Below are 25,551 nucleotides of genomic sequence, written 5' to 3' on the forward strand. Positions count from 1 at the left end.
TGACTCCACCACTTCTGGAGACTGTTTTCTCTTTATTTTTCTAGAAATAAATACTTCATCTTTATTTATTTTCATAGAGGATGAGAAACTGGGGAGGGGAGAAGAGAGAAAGACACAGATAGTGAGAAGGAGAGGCATTTGCAATACTGCTTCCCCTCTTCAAGAGGCGACTGGGGCTGGAACCTAGGTGATCCAGCATGGCAGCATGTGGGCTCTGCTGGGGGCACCGCCACCACCTGCCCCCCCTTTCCATTCTCTCTCTCTTTCTCTCCCTCTCTTTTTTGCCAGCAGGGTTATTGCTGTGGTTTGGAGTATGCATAGTGACTCTGGTCATTTCTTTTTCCTTTTTTTTTTTTTTGCTTTTTGTTTTTTGTTTTTGTTTCCTGATAAGGGCAGACATAAAGAAGAAGAGATGTGGCAGTGGGGGCGACGTGCAGAAGGAGAGACTCTGCAGCACTGTTTCTTTACAATTTGTGAAGCTTCTCTCCTGAAGGTGAGGACTGAGGACTTGAACCCGGGTCCTTGCATATGGTAACGTGCATTCTACTGAATGTATCATTACCTGGTTCCTCATTCATTCCTAAAAAGATTTCCTTATTTTTTTCATTTGAAATCTAGACCAGAGTACCCCCTCAATACTAGCATATGGTGGCACTAGAGGATTGAACCTGGGACCTCAGGCACGAAAACCCAGGGTACAACATCTATGCTACCTCTCTTGACTTCATCTTTTTTTGATAGAGGGGCGGGGAGAGAGAAGAGACAGAGTGAGATAGAAAGACACCACAACACTGTTCCACAATCCAGACTTCCTTTGGATCTACCCATGGTGTTCCTATGTGGTGTTGGGCTTGAACCCAGGGCCCTTTGCACAGCAGGGCATGTACTTTATCCGCTGCCTCCTGACACCCTTAATTTTGCATTCTTATGCCCATTGGGATCCTCCTTAGCTTCAGCCACAAAGGTTTGACATATGAGTGATTAATTTCACTGGCATTTCAAATATAGATGTCAGAGTGCATCTCCCAAAAGAGGGTTTGGCTTAATTCTGAAATAACTATGCTAAGAGGCAACCACCTTTAAAACACCATGAGCCACTTCTTCCCTCTTCAGCCCCCATCGAGGACACATTTCACACACCCTACAGCCTCTGAGAGGCAGGCTCCGGGCTGGAGGGCCATGGAGGAGGGAAGACGGGGGAAGTCTAGGAAACGGGGAGTGAAGAGCAGCAGTGGGGACAGTAAGATCGGGGAACTGTTCCCAGAGCTGACCTGCTACTCTGAGCAGTGCTGTCCTAGCTTTCCCCAGGCAGGCTTTTCTGCAGCATTTGGTCTAATCTTTTCAGGCACAGAAAACTGTGACGGCGCTTGTGTCTCTGTGCCCCTTGACAATCAGCACACTCAGTGGTGGATGAAGGAATTCAGGGATGTGGGTGTAGCAGGAGGGAATCTCCTGCCCCAAAGCAGGGAAGCTTAGCTGTAGGAGCACAGTTTCTCCAGACCACTAACAGCCCAGCCTCCTGCATGGCTTCAGCCAATAGGTGGGAGGTGGAGCAGGAATGGAACATGCCAGAGCTTCAAATTCTGGGTAGGTCTGGCTATTAGAAGTATAAGCACCGACATCAAGACATACAGGACATCCAGGGGGGGATTCTTAGTGAGATCTTTTCTAATTTTTGTTGTCTCTTTTCTTTCTCTTTCTTTTGATAGAGACAGAAAAATTGAGACGGAGGGGAAACAGAGAGAAAGAGAGAGGAAGAGAGACACCTGTAGACCTGTTCTACTGTTTTACTTGCTCTTGCCCCCCCTCACTCCACTGACCCCCAATAGATAGGGAGTGAGGGCTTGAACCTGGATCCTTGTATGTGGTAATATATGTACTCAGTTGGGGGCACCACTGCCCAGTCCCTTCTAAGATTTCTATGGTCTGTTTCAAAGAAATTGAAAAGGGACTGGTTTTCTAAACAACAACAACAAAAACCAATGGAGATATGAACATTTCAAATAGCAGTTGGAAAAAAAAACCACTTATCTCTTTACAAGAGAGAGTGCCAGAGCCTCACTCTAGCACATGTGACCCTGAGAATGGATACTTGGGACCTTATGCCTGCAAGTCCTGTGCTCCACTACTGAGCCACCTCCACGACTGCACAAGCCACATTTTATTTATTTGTTTGTTTGTTTGTTTGTTTTATAGACAAAAGCAGAGTGAAAGAGACCACAGCATCAAAGCTTCCATCAGTGCTGTGGGGCCCGGGCTTGAACCTGGGTTTCACATGTGGCAAAGCAGGGCACTGTTCAAGTGAGCTGCTTTGCTCCCCCGCCACCCCCCTTCCCATCACATTTCACTTCCAAGGACTCAAAGCTACTCCTGAGGAGGTCCTATAGTCACAACCAAAGGGCTGGAATTCTTAGGGCAGGACACTTTGTCCCTTTGCCTTCCTGGAGACCATGGTCACCTTAGCAGAGGACCAGCCTTCAGCAGCTTGTCCACTCACTAACAGGGAACTTGCCCTTCCCCCCAGGGCTCCCAGATCAGCAGGTCCTATTTGTCCCCGTTCACTCCACTCTTGATGGAAAATGCAGCTTCACACCCCAAGGACAGAAAGCTGTTTGCAGTTACAGAAACAGTCCTTCAGTTAGAACGCTCACAGTGACTTCTTCCAGCACAGGACCCAAAGCAAATCAGAACCAAAACTCTCCCAGCTCCATAAGTTATCCTTTCAGAAAAACACAGTCATCTTCTTTCTTTTGACCAGATCCACCTGGCTGATTAGACCAAGTTCAAAGGGAAGGCAAGAAGAAGAAGGAGGAGGAGGAGGAGGAGGAGGAGGAGGAGGAGGAGAAGGAGAAAAAGAAGACATTCTACAAAGGCTCGGGAGAGGCAAATGTCAGGAGGCCTGCGGCTGTGAGCAGAACTGGGTCCCTCAGCCCGTGAAGTCCAAAGTGGCTTTGAAAACCACAGACATTTTGCACTTCAAAGGCTGCTGTGACATTTGAGAGGTTTCTGAGAGGGACTGAGGACCAGCTTCACTTTTTACTGAACAGGAGAGGAACCTGGGCAGCAGGGGAACCAGTCTCCTTGGCTTTGAAGGCCTTGAAGGGGCAGGAAGATGAAGCCCCCAGCCATGCAGGACTCTGGGCCCAGGGCAGTCTGCATGAGAGCAGCTGGGACTCCAGAATCCTGAGCCAGGAAGTCGGGGGCTCCCCTGTGCATTTGTCAACACCACTCCCCCTGCCCAGATGCCATTAGGATAGCCCTACAGAGAACACCACATCTCTGTTCCCAGCCCTTCTCTCTCCCCTTTCTGTTATTAAGATTTTTTACTTATTTTAGAAAGTGAGATGAGAGAGAGAGAGAGAAAGAGATGGGGGCCGGGTGGTGGCCCCAGGTTAAGCCCAGATAGTATGAAGCATAAGGACCGGCACAAGGATCCCGGTTCAAGCCGCCGGCTCCCTACAGGGAGGGTCACTTCACAAGCGGTGAAGCAGGTCTTCAGGTGTCTATCTTTCCCTCTCCCTCTCGACCTTCCCCTCCCCTCTCAATTTTTCTCTATCCTATCCAAAAGAAGAGAAGAAGAAGAGGAGGAGGATGAAGGAGAAGAAAAATTATAAAATGGCCACAGGAGCAGTGGATTTCTAATGCAGGCACTGAGCCCTAGCAATAACCCTGGAGGCAAAAAGAAAGAGAGAGAGAGAGAGAGACAGAGAGAGACAGAGACAGAGATCACAGCACGAAAGCTTCCTTTAATGCTTTAGGGGCTGGGCTTGAACCTGGGTCCTGCACATGACAAAGCAGCACACTATCCACACTATCCAAGTGAGCTGTTTCAGCAGGCCCCCTCTTTCTTTTTATCCATCTGTCTATTTTGCAGAGATGGGGCCTTGCGCATGTACAATATCACCACTCTGGACCACTTTTCCTTTCTTTATTTCTTCCTTCCTTTCTTTCTTATTTTTTTATTTATTTTTGCTGCCAGGGTTATTGCTGGGGCTCAGTGCCTGCATGACAAATCCACTGCTCATGGTGGCCTTTTATTTTATTTTATTTTATAGGACAGAGAGATTTTTTCTTTTATTTGATAGGATAGAGAGAGGTGGGGGAGATAGAATATTGGCAGAGAGGGGCCTCCCATATACACAGCTTCACCACTCTAGGCCATTTTTTTTTTATCATTCAGATAGAAAGCTAGTAAGAGACAGAGAAGAGATATCACAGCACTAGCGCTTCCCCTGGTACTATGGCACCTCCTCTGTGGGGCCAGGGTTCAAACCTGGGCTGTGGGCATGGCCAGGAAGGCACCCAACTCAGTAATTGAGCCTTTTGGCCCCTTGTTCTGCTTTAGCATAGACTTCCATCTGCTTACCTGGGCAGATGGGGGAGTTGGGGCCTGTGCAGGAGTCTAGGGAGCTCAGAGTGCAGTGCTGAGTCATAGTCCAGAGCAAATCTGGGGTCCCGGGTTAGCAGGTTCCCTAATCGGAGGGTGAGTTGAGCTCAGGTGACCCCCACCTACCTGATTCCACAAATTCCTTGACCAGCACAGCACAGTAGGGGCTGACGGCCTCCCCCTGGCACTGTTGACAGGACCCGCAGTCAAAGTTAGACAGGCCAATCCGGAGGAATGGGGACATGGCGGCTCCCTGCAGAAGGACACAAGACAAATGCTGTTGGGGGGGCCTCGGATGAGTTTATTTTTGGCGTCTCCTCCCCATGCTTTAGTGGCCAGGGAGGCAGAGGGCTCAGCTATCCCTCCCAGCACACGCCTTTCCTTCCCCTTCTGCACAGGACGCTCTTGGACTCGCCCCAAACCACAGCCCCAAGGGCCAGGAAAGAGCCTTCTGGGAGTCTGTACCAGCCTCTCCCTCATTAGTTTCAACAGAGACCCCCCCCCTACCCCTACATCTCAGGGGGTGAGGTGTGAGCCCTGTGGAGCAGGGTGAAACGGAGTAGCATCTGGTCTCAGCTGTTATTCCAGTGGGGACTCAAGAAACAGCAGCCACTATCAGAAAATCAGCTTATAGTCAAGACTGAGTCTATTTTAGTCACCACAGTTAATACGACACCACAAGATTCTCACACGGGCTATTTATGTGTCACTGCTGGGTAGCAAACTGCTGACCCCTGTTTCATCTGGACTGCTTTCCTAACGTGTGTGTGTGCCTGCAAGAGCATGTAGCCTTAGAAAAGCATAAACTATTAAAAAACAAACAAACAAAAACCTTAAGTCATTGACTAATGTAATGCTTTATTATGGTAAGATAAGTCAAGTAAGCAATGATTTTTCTTAGAGATATAAGTGAATATCATCATGGAATTGGTGACAAATTCCAGGAATCTGGCTTGATTCTTTTAAAAAATTAATTATTTTTATTTTTGAGAGAGAGGGAGAGGGAGAGAAAGTGAGTGAGTGTAGTGTGTGTATGTGTGTGTGTGTGTGTGTGTGGTATGTGTGTGTGGTGTGTGTGTGTGGGGGGGGAAGGAACCTTGAAGAATGATCTGGAAGTTGTCTGCTTCACTACTTGTGAATTTTTTTTCTTACAGGTAGAGACTGGGGGCTTGAACCTAGGTCCTTGAACATGGTAACATGTGCACTCAACTGGATGTATCACTGTCTGGTTCCATTTGATTCTTTTAAAAAAGATTTATGGTGGGGGTAGAGAACTGTTCAACTCAGGTATATGGTGGCACTGAGGCTTGAACCTGTGGCCTCAGCCAATTCTTCTTCTTCAAGCGTTTGCCCTTCTTCCATAGCCAGTCAACAGGTCAGGTTGAAAGCTGTCAGGAGCTGCTTGAGTACCCATTCATTGGGGAAACTGACGATCCTTCCTAGCTGACTGAATCCACATGGATCCCAGTCACTTTCAAAGCCAGCAACAAGCAGCCTCAGCCAATAATTCATGTGCAGTAGTGTGCTGAGCTATCTCCCTAGCAGACAACACCTGATTCTTTTAAAATATTTATTATATAACATTATAGTATATATTGAGTTGCCATGATGCATTTTTGCATAAAAAACATAGAAAACCATGTCATGTATTTTATTTTTTTAATATTTATTTATTTTCCCTTTTGTTGCCCTTGTTGTTTTTCATTGTTGTTGTAGTTGTTATTATTATTGATGTCATCATTGTTAGATAAGACAGAGAGAAATGGAGAGGGGAGGGGAAGACTGAGAGAGAGAGAGAAAGATAGACACCTACAGACTTCCTTCGCTGCCTGTGAAGTGACTCCCCTGCAGGTGGGGAGCCAGGGGCTCGAACCAGGATCCTTGGCCAGTCCTTGCACTTTGCGCCATGTGTGCTTAACCCGTTGTGCTGCTGCCTAACTCCCTGTCATGCATTTTCCAACAACACAATGATATTTATTATTATATATTATATACATTATATACGAAAGAGAAAGAAAGAACCAGCATCGCTCTGGCATATGTGATGCTGAGGATCGAATTCAGGACCTTGTACCTGCAAATCAACCCTTGAACCACCTCCCAAGATACTAACATCTGATCCTGCCTCTGTCTTTTTTTTTTTTTTGAACAGTAAACACTTACTATTAATTTAAATCAAAAATATTCTTTTCCATGAGATTCTGCTGATTTGGAACTGTCATCTAGTACTCAGTGACAGAGAGACTTCCTTGCTTCTCTAGTCTGTCAGAGCATTAGCTTCTCATGGGTTTTCCTAAACAAGAGACTGTGCTAGCAGTGCAGAGCAGAGCTGTCTTCTCCACCTTGGTGTCAGGAGAGTGAGCTGCTCAGATAGGAGCTGGGACCCCAATTTTAAGGATGGCAGAATCTTGGCTCTGTGTTTCCTAATCCAGTCACCCCAGCTCTCTCCCACCTCCCCCTGTAATGTCGCCATCTTGGGGGGGATGCTAGCCTTTAAACAGACAGGCTTGTGGTTCTGACAGCAGGCCTGGTTCCCCCACAGAGCCTAGCATTTGTTTCTGAAACACAGCCTGTTTGGGTCAGAAGAGACTGGTAGAAGAGACTGCAGCAGACCACTTCCAGATCATTCTGCAAGGTCTCTCTAAATGATGACCCCTGAGCAGGAATCCAGCTAGTCGCCTGGTTCTTCAGGAAGGCCTTCTCTGAGCTCTCTCTCCTTGGCCACTTGACCTTGCAGACAGCGATACTTCTCCATGAAGTGGGAGACCCAGACGCTTTGCTCCTCTGCAGTATGAAACGCCCAAACAAGCACAGCTAGGCGACCAATTCTGACCAATGTCCACAGGGATCCTGACTCACGTTGCGCTAAGCTTTGGTGATGCCTGTGTCCCTCTGCTGTTTCATGTCTGATTCAGAATTACACAACAGCATCTCCATCTGCACCTGATAAGAACGGCTGGGGATCAGAGGATGTATCTGGGGTCAGGAGGGAATGTGTTTCAGCATGGAGGAGCACTGTAGAGGAATCCCTCTCTCCCTCCCCCTTGGCTTGTGTGGGCATTGTTTAGGTGGCCCAGGCTCAGCAAGCATGTCATAGAGTAGGCTGCCTTGTGCACGTGTGCCCCCTGCCTCCGCCATCCCCTCTGCTCCTGAAGTTCTGGTCCCAGGAACGTGGTCTGGGGACAGAACTGTTAGCCGTGCGCTTAACCTCGGCGTTCAGCTAAGCCTCGAGCTCTGGGGCATTTTGAAGGCATAGGCAGCATTTTATTCTTGATCTACTCCGAATTTTTTCTGCTCCAGTAGCAGCAACAGATGAGCATTATGAAAAATGAAGGACGTAGACAGAACTGGCACAATGTTGCCCTATAATTCCACCCACACAAGCAAACCATGGTGGCCACTTTAATGTCTTTGCTGTAGTCTTCGAAGAGTTGCAGTTGTCTATCAGTAACTGTTTTCTTAACCTGGAAGAGCTTCTTTATCTCACGTAGGAATCAAAGAGGTGGAGTGTGCTGGTACGTTCTAGAGTCCATGTGAATGATCGTGGCTACTAAGTGACTAGGAAGTGTTTTGCTTTTACACACCATGTCCATGCCATGACTTGGGGTTAGATTTGCCCTTCTGTGTAATACTTCACTACGCCACCTCTCTAGACCATCTCTGTAAGGCTCTTTGGAACTCTTGCATGATACCAAGGACTAACTTACAGTTTTTCTGCTCTGGGAGTCATGTCTTGATGAAGATCTTCTTTAAGGTTTTTTTTTTTAAATAAAATTTAGAGATAACTCATCAGACTGGATTGCTAAAGTACTGTAGTGTCAGTAGAGCAAGTGGCGTTATTTGTAATGCTTAAATGCTTGAAGAAAATAATGAATGCCAAGGCAGAAAAGACTAAGCAGGTAAAATATGGCCACAGGCAATAAGTTAGATTGGTTATTCTAAGTGTAGGCAAATTAAAAACTCCAACCCCAGGAGCCGGGCAGTAGCTCAGTAGCTAAGTTGACATGGCGCAAGCGCAAGGACTGGTGTAAGGATCCTGGTTCGAACCCCTGGCTTCCCACCTGCAGGTTTACTTCACAAGCTGTAAAGCAGGTCTGCAGGAGTCTATCTTTTTAAAGAATATATATATATATATATATATATATATATATATATATATTCCCTTTTTTGTTGCCCTTGTTGCTTAACATTGTTGTGGTTATTGGTGTTGTTGTTGTTGGATAGGACAGAGAGAAATAGAGAGAGAGGAGGGGAAGACAGAGAGGGGGAGAGAGATAGACACCTGTAGACCTGCTTCACCACCTGTGAAGCGACTCTCCCGCAGGTGGGGAGCCAGGGGCTCGAACCGGGATCCTTAATGCTGGCCCTTGCGCTTTGCGCCACATGCGCTTAACCCGCTGTGCTACCGCCTGACTCCCATCTATCTTTTTTTTAATTAAAAAATATTTATTTATTTATTCTCTTTTGTTGCCCTTGCAGTTTTTTATTGTTGTTGTAGTTATTATTGTTGTTGTTGTTGGATAGGACAGAGAGAAATGGAGAGAGGAAGGGAAGACAGAGAGGGGGAGATAAAGATAGACACCTGTAGACTTGCTTCAATGCTTGTGAAGTGACTCCCTTGCAGGTGGGGAGCCAGGGGCTTGAGCCAGGATCTTCACGCCACCTGAGCTTAACCCGCTATGCTACTGTCCAACTCCTCCAGCTATCTTTCTTGCCCCGTCTCTCAATTTCTCTATGTCCTATCCAACAACAACAGCAATAACAACAGCAACAATAAAAATAACAATGATAAACAACAAAGGCAACAAAAGGAAAAAAATAACCTCCAGGAGGGGTAGATCTGTAGTGCAGGCAATATAGCCCCCCAGCAATAACCCCGGAGGCAAACAAACACACAAAACACTCCAACTCCAGGGTCCAATTTGATTAAGAGGCAAGAGCACCAACTGTATAAGATACAGTGTGTGTGTGTGTGTGTGGGGGGGGGGTAGATAGAATAATGCTTATGCAAAGAGACTCATGCCTGAGGCTCCTAAGTCCCAGATTCAATCCCTGGCATAACCATAAACCAAAACTGAGCAGTGCTTTGGTAAAGACAGAACAAAACAAAATAAAAACTCAACCGTTTTTCTGCAGCTAGTTATGTGCATAGTGTTGATCCTGGTGAGCAGTGGAGGGAAGGCAGATTGAAATAAAGTACTTCATTGAAAGCTGTGTTTATATTACACTTGTAGAGAACAAGGCCAGTGGGTAGGATGTGACAGGATGGTATAGTCTAGTCAAATTTGGGGGAGATGGAGCTTTCCCAGGGCCTAGTGGTGGGGGTCACCATTGTCTAGGCTGAAATTCACAGAGCAGAACATCCTACGCCCAAAGTCTATTATTTTACCTTATGGTAATTAAAAAAAAAAACAGTGAAAAAATGCTGAGAACACATTTACTATGTGCAAGGACTGGGGTTTGAACCCCTGCTCCCAACTTGCAGGGGGCACACTTCATGAGCAGTGAAGCAGGTTTCTTTTTCTCTCCCTCTCTCTCCCTCTCCCCTCTCAATTTCTCTCTGTCCTATCAAGAATTTAAAAAAAAAAAAATGGCCACTGGGAGCAGTGGATTCATCGTGCAGGTACTGAGCCCCAGTGATAACCCTGGTATCAGTAAAGAGAGAGAAAGAGGGAAGGAGAAGGAGAGGGAGAGGGAGAGGGAGAGGGAGAGGGAGAGGGAGAGGGAGAGGGAGAGGGAGAGGGAGAGGGAGAGGGAGAGGGAGAGGGAGAGGGAGAGGGAGAGGGAGAGGTGGCTGAAACCCAAAGCTCTGTAAGTAAAAGAAAAAAGAAAAAAAGGGAGTCGGGCAGTAGTGCAGTGAGTTAAGTGCAGGTAGCGCAAAGCACAAGGTTCTGCGTAAGGATCCTGGTTCGAACCCCTAGCTTCCCACCTGCAGGGGAGTTGCTTCACAGGCAGTGAAGCAGGTCTGCAGGTGTCTATCTTTCTCTCCCCTTCTCTGTCTTCCCCTCCTCTCTCCATTTTGCTCTGTCCTATTTAACAACAACAACATCAATAACAACAATAATAACTACAACAATAAAAAAACTATAAGGGCAACAAAAGGGAAAATTATAAATAAATATAAAAAAATTTTTAAAAAGAAAAAACATTATCCTATAGGAATTAAAAATTTACTCAATAAAATATGAAATCAAAATCTGAAGAGTATGGTCAACTTAAAGGATGTTAGCAGAACCTTACATTTTTTCCTTTTATACTGTAGCATTTAAGATCTTAGGAAAAGTTGCATTTGGGTACAAACAGTTAAAAATAACAGTATAATTTGACAATGCATTTTTTAAAAATATTTTTTATATTTTATTTATTTATTCCCTTTTGTTGCCCTTGTTGTTTTATTATTGTTGTTATTGATGTCATCATTATTAGATAGGACAGAGAGAAACAGAGAGAGGAGAGAAAGACAGAGAGGGGGAGAGAAAGACAGACACCTGCAGACCTGCTTCACCGCCTGTGAAGCGACTCCCCTACTCCCCTGCAGGTGGGGAGCCGGGGGCTGGAACCGGGATCCTTACGCCAGTCCTTGCACTTTGCGCCACTTGTGCTTAACCCGCTGCACTACTGCTCGACTCCCAATGCATTTTCTTTGAGGAGCAATTCTTTTTTTTTTTTTTTTTGCCTCCAGGGTTATCGCTCGGGTTCAGTGCCTGCACCACGAATCCACTGCTCCTGAATGCCATTTTTTTCCTTTTTATTGCCCTTGTTGTTTATCATTGTTGTTGTTATTCTTTTAAAAAAATATTTGTTTATTCCCTTTTGTTGCCCTTGATTTTTTATTATTGTTATTGATGTTGTTGTTGGATAGGACAGAGAGAAAGTGAGAGAGGAGGGGAGGACAGAGAGGGGGAGAGAAAGACAGATACCTGCAGACCTACTTCACTGCTTGTGAAGCGATTCCCCTGCAGGTGGGGAGCCGGGGGCTCGAACCAGGATCCTTACGCCAGTCCTCGTGCTTTGCGCTACCTGCGCTTAACTCACTGCACTACTACCTGACTCCTAAGGAGCAATTCTTATGACTCAGTTTAAACTATAGTAATAACAGTTTAAATACTGAAGATGTATTTTCCCCCCGTGTAATGAGCAGAATCATTTCTGACATGGTCTTAGCTGGCACTTTGTGAACCTCACAGTCCCATACACTGTGCCCTGAGTAGACACCCCTGCCCCCTCAAGAAGACAGATGACAAGCCCTGGAGAATGCAGTTCCGGAACTGTCTTCTGTGCTCAGAGCTGCAGCAGCACAGGGTGTCTCAAACAGAAAGAGGAATTGGCTGGAATCACATCTCTGTCCTGTTCTGCCCTTACCCCCATCCCACCCCCTGCACCCCATCGACCCAGCACAGTGCAAAATCCATAAATCTCACTTGCCTTGTGGGGTGGGGCTATTCCCTTAACTATCAGCAATACACAGAAGGCTGGTTCCCTGGAGACCTCTCTCTCTGAGCAGTAGACCCCACCTCCCCTGCTGGACAGCCCTGGGCTGGGGTGAGAGGAGGGTTCAGGGAGGACTCAACCTCCTGTCTCTCCAAGCTCTACGCTGCTTCCAGAGTTGCTGTGAGCATTTCACTGGCTGGCTGACCTGGGCTGGGACTCAGCTCAGTGCCCTCTCTAGCCTCAAGGCCTGTGTGCTTTCCTCACCTTCACTGTCCTTGGCCCCCCAGCTCTGACCTGCAGTCACTTACCACCTCCCTGGCTGGCCCAGTCAGGTCTTGGTCAGGTAGCCCTGAAGGTCTTTCTGAGGCTCCCAGAGAAACTGCTCCTCACTGCCTCAGGCTGCCCTGTGATGGCTTCTCCCTGGGGTGCCCTCTGGTTTCCCTCCATCCTCCCTGCACCCCACCTTCCTCATCTTTCAACTTCCTGCCCTGGTGCCCAGCCTCTTTGAAGTCCTCAGCTCCCAGCTCCTGCATCATCTTCCCCCCCTCCTGAGCATATTGGTGTCACTGAAGACACGGCGGGGGGGGGGGGGGGGGGGGGGGCAACCATCACAAAGACTCAGTAGCTAGCTCAGGAGTAGGGGAGAGCCAGACTCCCTCAGTCCCTGGCTCTATTTCCAGCTTTCAGTCCCTGAATGTGGGGAACATAGCAGAACCCCAACAGAGGACCAGAGTGTGTCCCTCATCTCCCCCACCCCACCCCACCCCACCCCCATCTCCTGTGCAGTGCTTCTAGGGCCTCCAGAGAGGACATATCATTCCCAAGGCCCAACTCTGCTGAAGGTCGTTCTTTCCCTTGGGTACATTCTGAGTTTCAGTGGGGTAGTGGAGGCTGTGACTTCCTTGTGATACTCAGCAGGGTCACCCGCTCTGGCTCACTCAGTGCGGGAATGATCCCAAGACCTGCATGATCTTGGCATGCAAATGCCAGTTGCTTTGCCCAGCCCCATACATGGTTGTTTCACAGCTTCTCTGGCCTGGGGTATTTGGCTTGCCTGTGTTCTCCCTAGAGCTCCCACAAAAGTCCAGAGTTCTCGGTCCCCTCTGACACAGTCCCCTCCATGTCTTAGCACAGCCGGCTCCTGTGCTTTTTTTTTTTTTTCTCTCCTGGCTCTGAGTGGGCATCACAACATGGGCTTTGAACCTGTGAGCATTTTACTGTCTCTACTCGCTGTTCTCACCACCAGTGTGACTTTGTCTAGTGCACAGCTGTGATGCAGAGCCATGGTCCAGGGGAACCATTCTGCATTGCAATTTTAAGCACCCAAGTGCAGATTCTGGCCTCTGGACCTCTGGGCATCAGCTCACCTGCTCACCTGGCCTGGATCCCACCTGCTGGGTGCTCTCTTGCTGCAGGGTGAGAGCTGACACAGCACAGCCCCCAGAATAAGGCCCGCTGAAAACTCAGTCACAGTGCTGTGGCTCTCTGCAGAATTCCTTTCCTCTGCAGTGAGGGAAAAAAAGAGTTTTTTCTTTGCAAAAAAAAAGTGTACACTGCTGGTGGGAAGGCAAACTGGTAAGCTCCTCTGGAAGAGTGTATGAGGTAATTCTTAAACAAACGATAAAAGAATTACTTTATAATCCAGCAATACTACTCTTAGGCATTTATTCAAATGGCACTCAAACACTAATTTGAAGGGACATATGCTCCCCCTATGTTCATAGCTGCATTAGTTACAATAGCCAAAGAGTCTAGTGAACAGATAACTGGCTAAAGAAGTTTTAGGCTGTATACTGCATGGCATACTACTACTCAATCCATAAAGATGATAACATGTCCTTTGGGACAAAATGGATGGAACTGGAGGTGATTATGCTTATCGAAATAAGTGAAGAGATGAGAGACAACTACCATATAGTTTCACTCATATGTGGAGACTGATACACATGAGCTTGGAGAAAAAAACAGACACAAGCCAACTATTTCTGAGACATATGAGAATATGGTTATCTTTGGGAGGGGAGAGAATGGAGACACAGAACTTTGGTGGTGAGTGTGGTGCGGGACTATACACTCTATCTAACCTTACTATTTTGTGACTATTAGTCACAAATAAAAAATGAAAACAAAAAGGCAAATCTGCACAGTCTTTTAGTCTGCGTTGTCTCAACGACAGTGGGAGACACAGGCATCAGCAGACATGCTGTGACGTCAAAGTCACCCGCACTTTTGGCCTCAAAAGTGGCTAAGGATGGTGTTTTCAAAGAACCCCAGCATGCTTATGACAGCAAGGGAGCCCAGGACACTCATACACAACTGCTGGCTCTGGAAGCACTCGGGACGGGACCTTCCAAGACATAAATGAGACATCTCCCCATGAGCTGAACCTCAGTTCACAAAGTGAGGCCCTGAGCCTCTGCATATTTGGAGAGAGGGAGATGAGTAAGCTTCAGAAGGGCTGTGGAGATAATTCACTGGGTAGGGTGCCTGCACTCCCATGCACACTACCAAGACTCAAGCCCTGGTGTCAGGAAATTGTGCGGATGTGGTTGAGCTTGGCTAGGCACACAAAGCACCCTGCATTCCTGATACTATGGCCTATCTACATAATCATTGTTTTGCCTGAAAGATCCCCACCCATTCCATTCCTTTGATCTATCTCCTTTCTACCCTCAAGACACTCCCTGCCTCCACGGCATTATTATTAATCCTACCAGTTGAACCCCTAGCAACAGTTGCTGGGGAGGTCCATACCATTCCTGGCCCCCTTTTGCCTTTCTCCACCCCTTTCCTAACCATGTATGGTATTTTCAAGCCACTTCCATTTCTGTCTTGTCTATTCCGTGTCGTGACCTGAAGGAGGGCAAGTGTGTAGACTGAGAGGCGAGAGGTGGACGCTGGCTATTGTGGGTTGTGCCACATGGTTTAACCAGGTGTGCTAGCACCTGACTCTGGGGCATTCAAATGAATAAATATTTGTATTGCTTTGCTGCCACGAGCTTAGTTCCTGGGTCATCTCTCCCTCTCGAGACACTAGTCCGACACCCTGGCACCACATGGGAGGTGCTGTGGCATTGGGGGAAGCTCTGGTGCTGTGTTATCTCTCTTTTCTCTCTGTCTTCCATCTAAGTGGGGGAAAGACAACAACAATGACAACCTGGGAATGATGAATTTACACATGCAAGAACTCCAACCCCCCCACATACACACAGATTAAATGAAACAGCTCACTTGGGTAGTGTGCTTCTTCGATGTGTGTGTGCCCCAGTCTGGCTCCCACTGCATTGAAGGAAGCTTCCATGCTCTGGTCTCATTCTCTCTCCTCTACCTTTTGTCTCTAACAAAAGATTGAATGAGGTCATAAGGTGTGTCCCCAACTTCCTAGGACTGAGGTCTTTATCAGAAGAATTGACACATAAGGGGGTGCCTCTCCTCCTCACTTCTTCCCTCTCTTTTCCTCTCACTTCTTTTCCTTTTCTCTTGTTCTCTTCTCCCCTCCATCCTACTTCCTCCCTTCCTGCCTCCCTTTATCCTGAACCACCATGCCCAAGCCACAGTGGGAACCCACCACCTATAAACCAGGAAGGGAGTCCCTCCTTCCTCAGAAACCAGCCTGAGGACAGTCAGATCCTGGGCCTTCAGTGCCCAGAGCTGGGAGTACAGGCCTGTCCATCTGTGGTGTCTGGTCTCTCAGCCATGACTGAACAACATAGCAAGGTCAGTAGTCCAGGATCAAGCAGGTCCTGGCACGTGGGCTGACAGCCGTCATGTTCTGACCCCAGTTCCAACATGTGACGTGAACAGAGTCTATGACCAATGGAGGGCTCTGCTCCTTTGCCAAGACCTTTAGGTGCTGACCTCACAGTACAGTTCTTAGCCCATCTACACCACCCGCTGATACTAGCCTGATCTACAGATACGACCTGCCTGCCCTCTGAACCTGTGACTCAGCAGAGGAAGCAAGAATTGGCAGTGTGGAACAGAAACAATACCAGTGCCAGGAGGTGGCTGTCACGCTCTACCCAACTTCTTCTGGAAGGTGTGTGGCACTTGTGGGAGAAGACACAGCATCTGTCCTGGGGTGGAAATTGCAGGGTTCAGGGGTAGAGGAAGGAGCCCTTACTGGAGAAGAATGTGCATATGGTCCCTTCAGTGCCTCAGGACAGAGGGGCCTGTTGAGGAAGGTGAGAGGACAAGTAACCAGAGACAAGGAGCTGGAGAAGCTAAGAAAGACACACAGTTGGTGTGGATCTGGCGGCAGGGCTGGGCGGGATGGGGCAGGGCAGGGAAGGCACCCCTGTGTTTGCAAAGGCAACCAGGAACCAGCTCCAACTTAGAAACAAAAGTGCATCGTAATTAGCACCTGGTATCCGTGGTAACCATGGAGTCAGATCTTTGGTGGGTGTCTGGACCAGCCGGGAACTCATCTGCTAGTCTAATAATCTAATGATTCAGTGCATGGGGGGGTGTCGTAAATGGATGAAGTGACCTGCCTTTGGCCACACTCCAGCTCTAAGCAACTCTTCCCAACTTGCTGCCTTTACCTGAATTTCAGAGCCCCTGTGGGCTTGCAGCTGGGCTGAGCTGGACTCCTAGCTGCAGGGAGCACTCACTATGTGGAGTAAGTAGTGAGCAGCTATGCTCCACCACTGAGGCATCTCCAGGAAGACCAGCCCAGCTGGAAACCAGGGCTTTGCCTTGTCCCAGCTCCTAGTTGACCTCTTCACCAGGAAGCAAACTCCGCAAATCCTGGCCCTCACATATTGTGTTCACTGGACACACACACAACATAAGAAGTCAAAAGTCTTTGCTTGATGGAAGAAGAAATAGTCTAAAGGGAAAATAAAGCTCTTGGATTGCAGGGTAGATCTCTTGCAAATGGCTAGCTTCTACTGTTCTTGAAGAGCTTTTCTGGGTGGTAAGTTTGTGCTGTGGCCAGAGCCAGCATTTTACAAGGATGTCAGCTTATTTGTGTGGGGTAACAACCTCTTAGGACGACAGTGCAGCTCTTGGTGACTGCAGTTCCTTTGTCCTCTTAGTGGGATCTGAGTGGCTTGAATAACCCTCTTCATTGAACAAGGAATCCATTCTGGGGGAGTGACAAGTGACGGCAATTGTGCAGACAGGATTTGAGAGCTTCCAACCAACTCTTCACAGATGAGGGCGATGAAGGCTGCTGGTCCCAATAACCCAGGGAAATTTTTAAAAATATATATATTTTATTTATTTACTTTGGATGAAGAAAGAGAGGAACTGAGAGGGGAGGGGAAGATAAAAAGAGAGACACCTGCAGCACTGCTTCACTGTTCATGAAGCTTTCCCCTGCAAGTGAGGACAGAGAACTTAAACCAGGGTCCTAAACATGGTAAGAAGTGTAAGGGTTGTTTTTTGTTTGTTTGTTTTTTCCAACTGGTCTATTGCCCAGGTACTGGGGAACACTGACACCGCTACTGTTTGTCTCAGGACTTGTAGTGACCCATATCACAGTCTATTCTGATTTTCTGTTTAGCCTTTTCTACCCTCACTTTGGATGGAAATGCTGGGATTTCAGGAGCAATGTTTGATTCTATTTTAATAGAGGGACTTCGTTTGATTTTGTTTTAATAGGGGGACTTCATCCTTTTTAGAAGAGCAGTTTTAGGGGAAATATTTTTGAAGGTTTTTTTCTTTATATAGAGTGCAATTCAGCACAAGGTAAAAAGAATGCCCCCATCTCCCCGGCCTTCGCATTATCAGCACCCCCCCACCCTTGGCGCACCTGTTATAGCTGAGGGGCCTACAGGGACACAGCAGCGTCACCCTGAGTCCAAGGTGACTGAGGGTTACTCTGGTGCTGGACGGTGTGTGAGTATGAACATGACACATATCCATCACTGTAGTGTCACACGGAGCAGACCCGGTTCTACAGTGACTTCAGTCCTGACACCCAGGACGTGCAGGGTTCCTGGCTTGTTGGTGTGACCCACTTTCTTGAGGCTGCTGCAAGTTGGGACCCCAACCTGCAGTCTTGGAGGAGGGGGATGACCTGGGCAAGCCCGACTGTCAGTCCCATGCCCACCAGGAGGAGGCGCTCAGCAGCAGCACACCAGGAACACAGGCCTCTGAGATGCAGTTCACCCTGGGATCCAGCCCCTCATTTTGAAGGTGCAGAGACAGAGAGGTGGCCTCATGCCCCTGGGGGCATGGGGCACTGCACTGGGCATTGTTTCCCCCCAAATGAAATGAAAGGCTACGCCAGTGATACAGATGAGCCAGCAGATCACCCCACTCCCCCTACCCCTATCACACACACCCCAGAAAGCAGAGGACACAGCATCCACTCTCTTCAGTTGAGGGTTAAGAACAGTCACACACCCCATGCTTTACAGGGGTATGTGTTTGGGGTGGGGTGGGGGTGGGGGTGGTAAGGCCTTGAAATGCCTGGGGATGTGGGGGGTGGGGCACAGCTTCTGCTGCTGTCCATTCAAGTCACTCTCCAGCCCAGGCAGAAGCACTGGGTTTCTGTGGCTCTGTAATTGGCCAGCACACTCCCTGCTGTGTCTCCTTTTAACAGACAGGAGACGGCCCCCAGGGGCCCTCCTGCAGGTGCTATGAGCTCCTTGCCTTTCTGCCTGGACTGGGGGGCAGAGGGGGGGCAGGTAGGAGCTGGGAGCTGGGTCAAAGGAAGTCAGGGTCCCAGTCCCTCTCAACACCACCCGCCCCCACCTCCTTTCCAAGTCAGCATCTCCTTATCAATCAGAGAGGAGCTAACTGCTGCTCTGTGGTTACATAAGACGCAAACACACCTCCAGGCACTGAACTCCACCCAGGTGGGGTGAGGTCAGGCCTGACAAGTTGTCCTCCCTGAAGCTGGTGGCTATGGGGTAGGGAGGTGAGAGTGACTGTGACCAGGTGTCACCCAGGTCTCTGCAGGCAGGTGTCGGGAAGGGAAACTTTTTATGGTCAGGGAGGGCAGTCACATTTATGCTATCCCCAAGAGGGCCCCAACTTCCTTAGTGTGTCTGCGTGCACTGCCAGTATTCAAGGGACCTCAGACCACGTGAACTTTGCCCTCCCTGCAGCCCCCATTCATTTGGGCTCTGCCTTCAATACCACAGAGAAGACTGTGCATTGGAATTCACCTCTGGGAGATGGATTTTCATGACTATTAGTTGAGCACATATATATATTTTAATGAGAGACCAGAACACTGCTCAGCTCTGGCATACGGCAGTGCAGGGGATTGAATCTGGGGCCTCTGTGACCTCAAAATCACTTTTTGCTCAGAAATCTCACGCACTCACACTCTTCTTGCAATGTGTCTGAAATATAGAGTAGTTATTTAGTATAAGCCTATTTGGGAACAAAGGCAAAAAAAAAAAATCTGGCACTGAATTAATTTCTATTTTCATTGTATACGTGGTAGGACTCAGACAGGGTGGAAGAATATCGCCTCCTCCTGACTCTAACCAGGATTGCATCTGTGAGGCTCACCCAGGGAACAGCATCTCAGCCTAGAGAAAACACTGCCCTGGGACCCTGGTAGGGCTGGGGGTGCAAAAGCGCCCCCCCATTTGCATCTGACTTTCCATCTTTCCAGACCCCTTCTTCCTTCCTAGTAGAGTAGATTCAAGCGTCCCCCTGCCCTGAGGCTAGCGTTCCCTCCTCCTGCTGGCTTTGAGCACTGTGGGTGGTCTGGGTTCCCCAGGCCCCTGCATTGTGTACTCACTCTCCACCCACATGCTGTGAGTCTGTCCAGTCTGTCCACCTGATCCCTTTCTGACTGTATCCTCCATGTGGATGGCCCAGTGACCTCCTGCTTCATGGAAACTCAAGACACACCGTGCATGAGTCCTATCCAGTCCTGCTTTTTCAGTTACATGGAGGCTTTCCTTGCTATGTTCCACCCACAAGTAAAACCACAGACTTGGAGGCCTGGGGACAGAAAAAGTAAAAGGCCCTGGTTTTGAGCTCTAGCATCATGGATGGTGGCAAGATGCTGTGGTGTCTCTCCTCTCTCCCACTCCTGTTGCTATGCTTCACATTGGTTTGGTCTCGCTCTCCCCCCGCCAGGAGAATTGGTTTGGCCCTTGCTAGTTTGCGCCTCTCTTTCTCCCCGTCCCCTATGCTAGGTAGTTCCAGAGTTCTTGGCGGCCGCCGGAGGAGAAAGATGAAGGACAAATCTGTGTGGTGATTGGTTTGGGTTAGTTTATGAATCGTTGTTCATGAATAAAGAAATACAGCTTCTCGGCCCAGCCGTGTGTCCTCAAGTCTCTGTTTACCACCACGAAGCTAGCCCGGCCTGTTGGAGCCCCGAACATTAATGACACACTCCCTAAAGTAAAAAAAAATGAAAAATATTTGCCCAGGAAGGTGTCTTGTTCATCAGTTGTATTGTACATCTGTGAGGCCCTGGGGAATCAGTGCTTAAAAAAAAGAGGGGCAAGGGAGATAGCATAGTGGTTACACAGAAGACTTCCATGCCTGCAACTCCTAGGTCCCAGGTTCAACCCCCAATACCACTATCAGCCAGAGCTGAGTAGTGTTCTGGTCTCTATATATCTCTCTGATTAAAATAAATTTAGAGATATTTTTTAAAGGAATTCTGTCCTTTCCTCTGTGCCTATTCTCACTTCTTTCTTGGGGTGCAGCTCTCGCACTAGGAATCTACCACTCCTGGTGGCCATTTTTTCCTTTTTCCCCTCTATTTTATTTGATTGACAGACAGAAATTGAGAAGGGAGGAGGTTGGGAGAGAGAAAAGGAGATATCTGCAGAACTGCTTCATTTGTGAAGCGTCCCCCCTGTAGGTGGCGAGCAGGGCTTGAACCCAGGTCCTTGCACAATAATATGTGCACCACCACCCAGCCCCTCAAGATTTAGATTTACTTATAAAAGAAAGCGAAGGAGAACCAGAGCATCACCATGGCACATGTGGTGTGGAGAACCAAACTTGAGACTTAGTTTTGCCGGGGCCTGTGCTCCACATCTCTAGTGGTGCCAGTACATATCCTTTGTATTTGATGCTCTTCAACCTTTTAGCCTGAGAAGTTCTACTACACTGCCTGGATGATCACACTAGGGCCCTGATTGGAACCATCCCCTGCCTCTCCTTCTCCATTGCTGGCTGTAGGTTAGGTCTCTAATCTTTTCCATGTTGAAGAACATGAAAGGCTTTCTCTCTGCCACTGGTACAAAGTCTGATTCCTAAGCCACACCATCTCTTCGTCATGGGCACAAGTCAAAACTTGAAGGGAATTCATTCAGCTGTAGCTAAAGACATATATATATATATTAAATAGGGCATTTGATAAAACGGTTGTGGTTTCTTCAGATGGTTCCTTCCTTCTAAATACTCCGAAGTTTGTCTGAAAGTGCCTTAAAGCAAAACAAACCTTCCCTGACACAGCTCTAGAGATGAGAATAGACCTACAATGCCAACAATTAAAAAAAAAAAACAACTCAGTAAATACACGGAAGATGGATGCTGAAAGCCACAACCGATTCAGTTTGCAAAACCACAGCTTTAGCTCAACTAAAGTGACGATGACTTAGATAAAACATAGGCAGAGAGTAAAGATAAAAGCTACGGACTGAGGGCGTGGAACAGCAGGTGTAACAGCCCAGCACCCTGGCTCAGAGGGCTGGGAGGCCCCTTTGGACTAGGAAGCTGTAAGACCAGAACCTTGTGGTCTTAGGGCCTCACTGCTGGCTGAGACAGTGGCACCTCAGGGACCATGTCCACCCACAATTGGGGTAGGAATTGGAGTTTTGAGGTGGGCATGGAGGATCAATGGCATCGTGAAAGGTTGTTTCAGAACCAGAGTTAGAATGTGGTCTAAGGAGCTAGGTGGTGGCACACATAGTAGCGGATACACATCACCATGTACAAAGACCCAGGTTCAAGCCTCTGGTCCTCACTAACGAGGGAGTGAGTGTGTGTGTGCGTGGTGGGATGTTTCAGGAGTAGTGAGGCAGTGCTGTAGGTAGGTGTGCATGTGTATGTGTAGGTGTGTCTGTCTGTGTATCCTATTCTTCCCTCCCCTCTCAATTTCTCCTGTCACAAAAAAAAAAAGGAAAGAAGGAGGAGAAGGAGAGGGAGAGGTGTGAGGGGGAAGAAGGCGAGGGGAGAGGGAGAGAGAGCAATAACCCTGGTAGCAATTACAAAAATCAAAACTGGCCTCGGAGTCAGGCGGTAGCGCAGGGGGTTAAGCGCACGTGGCACAAAGTGCAAGGTCTGGCGTAAGGATCCCCCGGCTCCCCACCTGCAGGGAAGTCGCTTCACAGGCAGTGAAGCAGGTCTGCAAAGAGTCAGGTGGTAGCGCAGAGGGTTAAGCGCAAGTAGCGTGAAGCTCAAGGACCGGCATAAGGATCCCGGTTCCAGCCCCCTGGCTACCCAACTGAAGGGGAGTCACTTCACAGGCGGTGAAGCAGGTCTGCAGGTGTCTATCTTTCTCTCCCCCTCTCTGTCTTCCCCTCCTCTCTCCATTTCTCTCTGTCCTAACAACGACGACAACAATAATAACTACAACAACAATAAAAACAGCAAGGGCGACAAAAGGGAAAATAAATAAAATAATTTTTTTAAGTTTTTTTTTTTTAAATCAGGTCTGCAGGTGTCTATCTTTCTCTCCCCCTCTCTGTCTTCCCCTACTCTATTTCTCTCTGTCCTATCCAACAACGACAACAATAATAACTACAACAGTTAAACAACAAGAACAACAAAAGGGAATAAATAAATATAATAAATAAATTAATTAAATTAAATTAAATTAAACTGGCCTCAACTCTCCAGCTAGCAGTCACACCCAAATAGCTTCACGGATGATGGAGCTGTGCTATACTGCTTTTCTCCTCTTTCTCCCTAGCCTAAATGAAACACTAAAAAAACAAAAACTAGCAAGAGAGGTGACTCAGCAGTTCTAAACAAGAGGACTGGAGAGCCAACAATGATATTCAGAAGTGCTAAAATGCCATATTTGCTATTTTTACCTCCATGTAATTGTTAAGGCTGGGGGAAGTTTGGAGAGCTGCTCTGCATCCTTAGATGGAAAGGAAAGACTGATGACAGGCCTTTTTAAGACTGACTGGGGCTGCCACCTCTGCAAAGCCGTGTATACAGAGGACCAAGGCTACTGCTTCTTTCTCTCACACACAGCTCTACTTGGGACATAAATCTGTGGACTCGCAGGCCAACTAGTGGCCACCAGAAGGGCTGGGTAAGTCGGGACAGAGGACATTCACATGTGAAGTCTAGAACTGAATTGCACTTCCAGTGCTGAACCCAATGTCTTAAGAGTGCAAACTTGCTCTCAGTGATGTGCCTGAGACTTACCCAGTCTTCCAACACCACGCTACTTCAGTCAAATAAACACAACTCTTTTTGTCTAATAAACACAACTCTTTTTGTCTTGATGAAGCCTCGGCTCCACCATCTCCAGAGAAAGGCCCGCTTTCCCCTGGTTACTGATTAAGCAGCTCTTGCATTTTTTAGAGGATTTGTGTTCTTTAAAATTGCTAGCTGGCAGAGCTTCAGAGGCTGGGGGGGAGTAAGTGAGAATTTTCTGGAGAGCTTTTGGGGATCAGGTGGAGCTAAGCAGCTTTCCACAGGTGGTCAGTCACTCTTTGATTAGGGGACTTCCACTCAGAGAAATCCCTCTCCCACCGTGATAGTCTTGCCTTTCATAGCCTCTACCCTTGTTCTGTGACCAGCCCCCAGCTCCTAGAGTGCCGGCCCTGGAGGCTACACAGTCATGCTCTGAGGGGACAGTGGGCCCTGAAATGGAGAGGTTTCCTTTCTGCCAGGGACCACTGACCACAGAGGTCTTGTAACTCAGCAGCTATGATAATGTTTCTATTACATACAACTTGCCAGGCTGGTCTTGAAGCCCAGTGGATTGCTGAACCTCTGAAAATTGTTCATAGGCTTACTTGTAGGGGCTGGGTAGTGACGTACTTGGTTAAGCACATGCATTACAGTGCACAAGGACCCAAGTTTGAAACCCTGGTCCCCACCTGCAAGGGGGGAAGGCTTCACTACCTGCGGGTGGTGAAGCAGTGCTGTAGGTATCTCTCTGTCACTCTTTCTCTCTGTCTCATCCTTCCCTCTCAATTTCTGTCTCTATCCAAATAAATAAATAAATAGATACAATAAAATGCACATATCTATAAAAGAATCTATTGTATTTCTGATTTTATTGTACAAACCAACCCCCAATTTAATAAGGCACAGATCTCTGGAAATTAAAATAAATACATATTCCTTGGAAAACAGTGATGAGAGAAATGCTTTTAAAAGTGATTTGTTTATTTTCATGAGAAAAAGACCAGAGCACCTCTCAGCTCCAGTGTATGGTAGTGTCAGGATTAGACCTGTGACTTGAGGCATGCAAGCCTGGTGCACTACAGCTATGCTATTTCCCCTTCCCAGAAATGCTTTTGTGGACAAGGAGAGCACTGCATTCTCTCTCTCTCTTTCTTTCTTTCTTTCATTCTTTCTCTCTTTCTTCTTCTCCTCCTCCTCCTTCTTCTTTTTCTCTTTTGAGATTTCATGTTTCAGAAACTTGTCAAGTGATAACAATAATAAATAACAAAACTTAGTTGAAGCAATTAATAGATGTGAGAACATTCTAACTAGAAGGCAAACTACAAAATTCTGTCAGGCATTTACTCTGAAGCCAAGTGTGTCATACCATACATTAATAACATATGTCCAGATCAGGGAGACAGTGCAGCAGTAGCACACCATGCCCGCAGGCATGAGGCCTCCCACGTTCAGTCCTTGCCACCGCCATAAACCAGAGCTGAGCAGCGCTCTCCTCCCCCCCCAACTCCATTAAAATAAATAAACACAACCTTAAGCTAATAAATACATCATCCTTCTGACTTTCAGAACAACCTCATAAAGTGAAAGTTCAAACTTTAAAATCATTACAGAAGACTGCTAATCTGATTGGAATCCTCATTCTTAATTCAAGAAACTTTCTTCTTAATAGTTCTTTGCAAGCTGCAGCAGTTAGTATGTGTGTGCATGTGTATTCACACATGGTGGAACTGGCCCTCTTACCTGGTTAGCATGTTATTAAATAGGACGTTAGATACAGGAAAGAACTGATGAAAGGAGAAAAAAAGCACAAGGGTAACTTTTTGGGGAGAAGTATTATGGACTTTAGAATGAGGTTAATAGTAATCCAGAGGAAGGAATTAGGATTCTATTTTGTTAAGAATTATTTTATAGGGAATTGGGCAGTAGCACAGCGGGTTAAGCGCATGTGGCGCAAAGCACAAGAACCAGCGTAAAAGTCCCGGTTCGAGCCCCCGGCTCCCCACTTGCAGGGGAGTCGCTTCACAGGCGGTGAAGCAGGTCTGCAGGTGTCTATCTTTCTCTCCTCCTCTCTGTCTTCCCCTCCTCTCTCCATTTCTCTCTGTCCTATCCAAAAACAATGACATCAATAATAACTACAACAATAAAACAACAGGGACAACAAAAAGGAATAAATAAATATTAAAAAAAGATTTTTAAAAAAGAATGATTTTATATAAAGTGTGAAGCGCCGGCACATACAGTGCTGGTGCCTGAACATGGGGCCTCAGGGGTGCAAGCCCAGCACTCAGCCTACTGAGCTCTTTCCCCTAGCTGCAGGAATCAGGATCTTTAAATGCATTTTTTTCACTTGCATTCTTGTAGGTCTGCAAGTTCGCTGAGATTGAGGAGACACCCCAAGACATACTGAATCTGATGCTGGGCTGAACTGG

General features: G+C 47.5%; 1 protein-coding gene across 2 annotated transcripts in view; it reads right to left on the bottom strand.

The window, feature by feature from the left end:
• PRKCQ (protein kinase C theta) overlaps positions 1–25,551 on the bottom strand; it is an 80,963-nt gene that overhangs the window by 43,412 nt on the left and 12,000 nt on the right. For both annotated transcript variants that reach the window (XM_016193047.2, XM_007534374.3), the window contains exon 2: positions 4,514–4,640. In XM_016193047.2, coding sequence (XP_016048533.1) covers positions 4,514–4,631 — 118 coding nt within the window. In that variant the 5' untranslated portion in view covers positions 4,632–4,640. The remainder of the gene's footprint in view (positions 1–4,513; positions 4,641–25,551) is intronic.

The sequence above is a fragment of the Erinaceus europaeus genome, chromosome 6, assembly GCF_950295315.1.
Source record: "Erinaceus europaeus chromosome 6, mEriEur2.1, whole genome shotgun sequence".
In the NCBI taxonomy this organism is placed as follows: Eukaryota; Metazoa; Chordata; class Mammalia; order Eulipotyphla; family Erinaceidae; genus Erinaceus; species Erinaceus europaeus.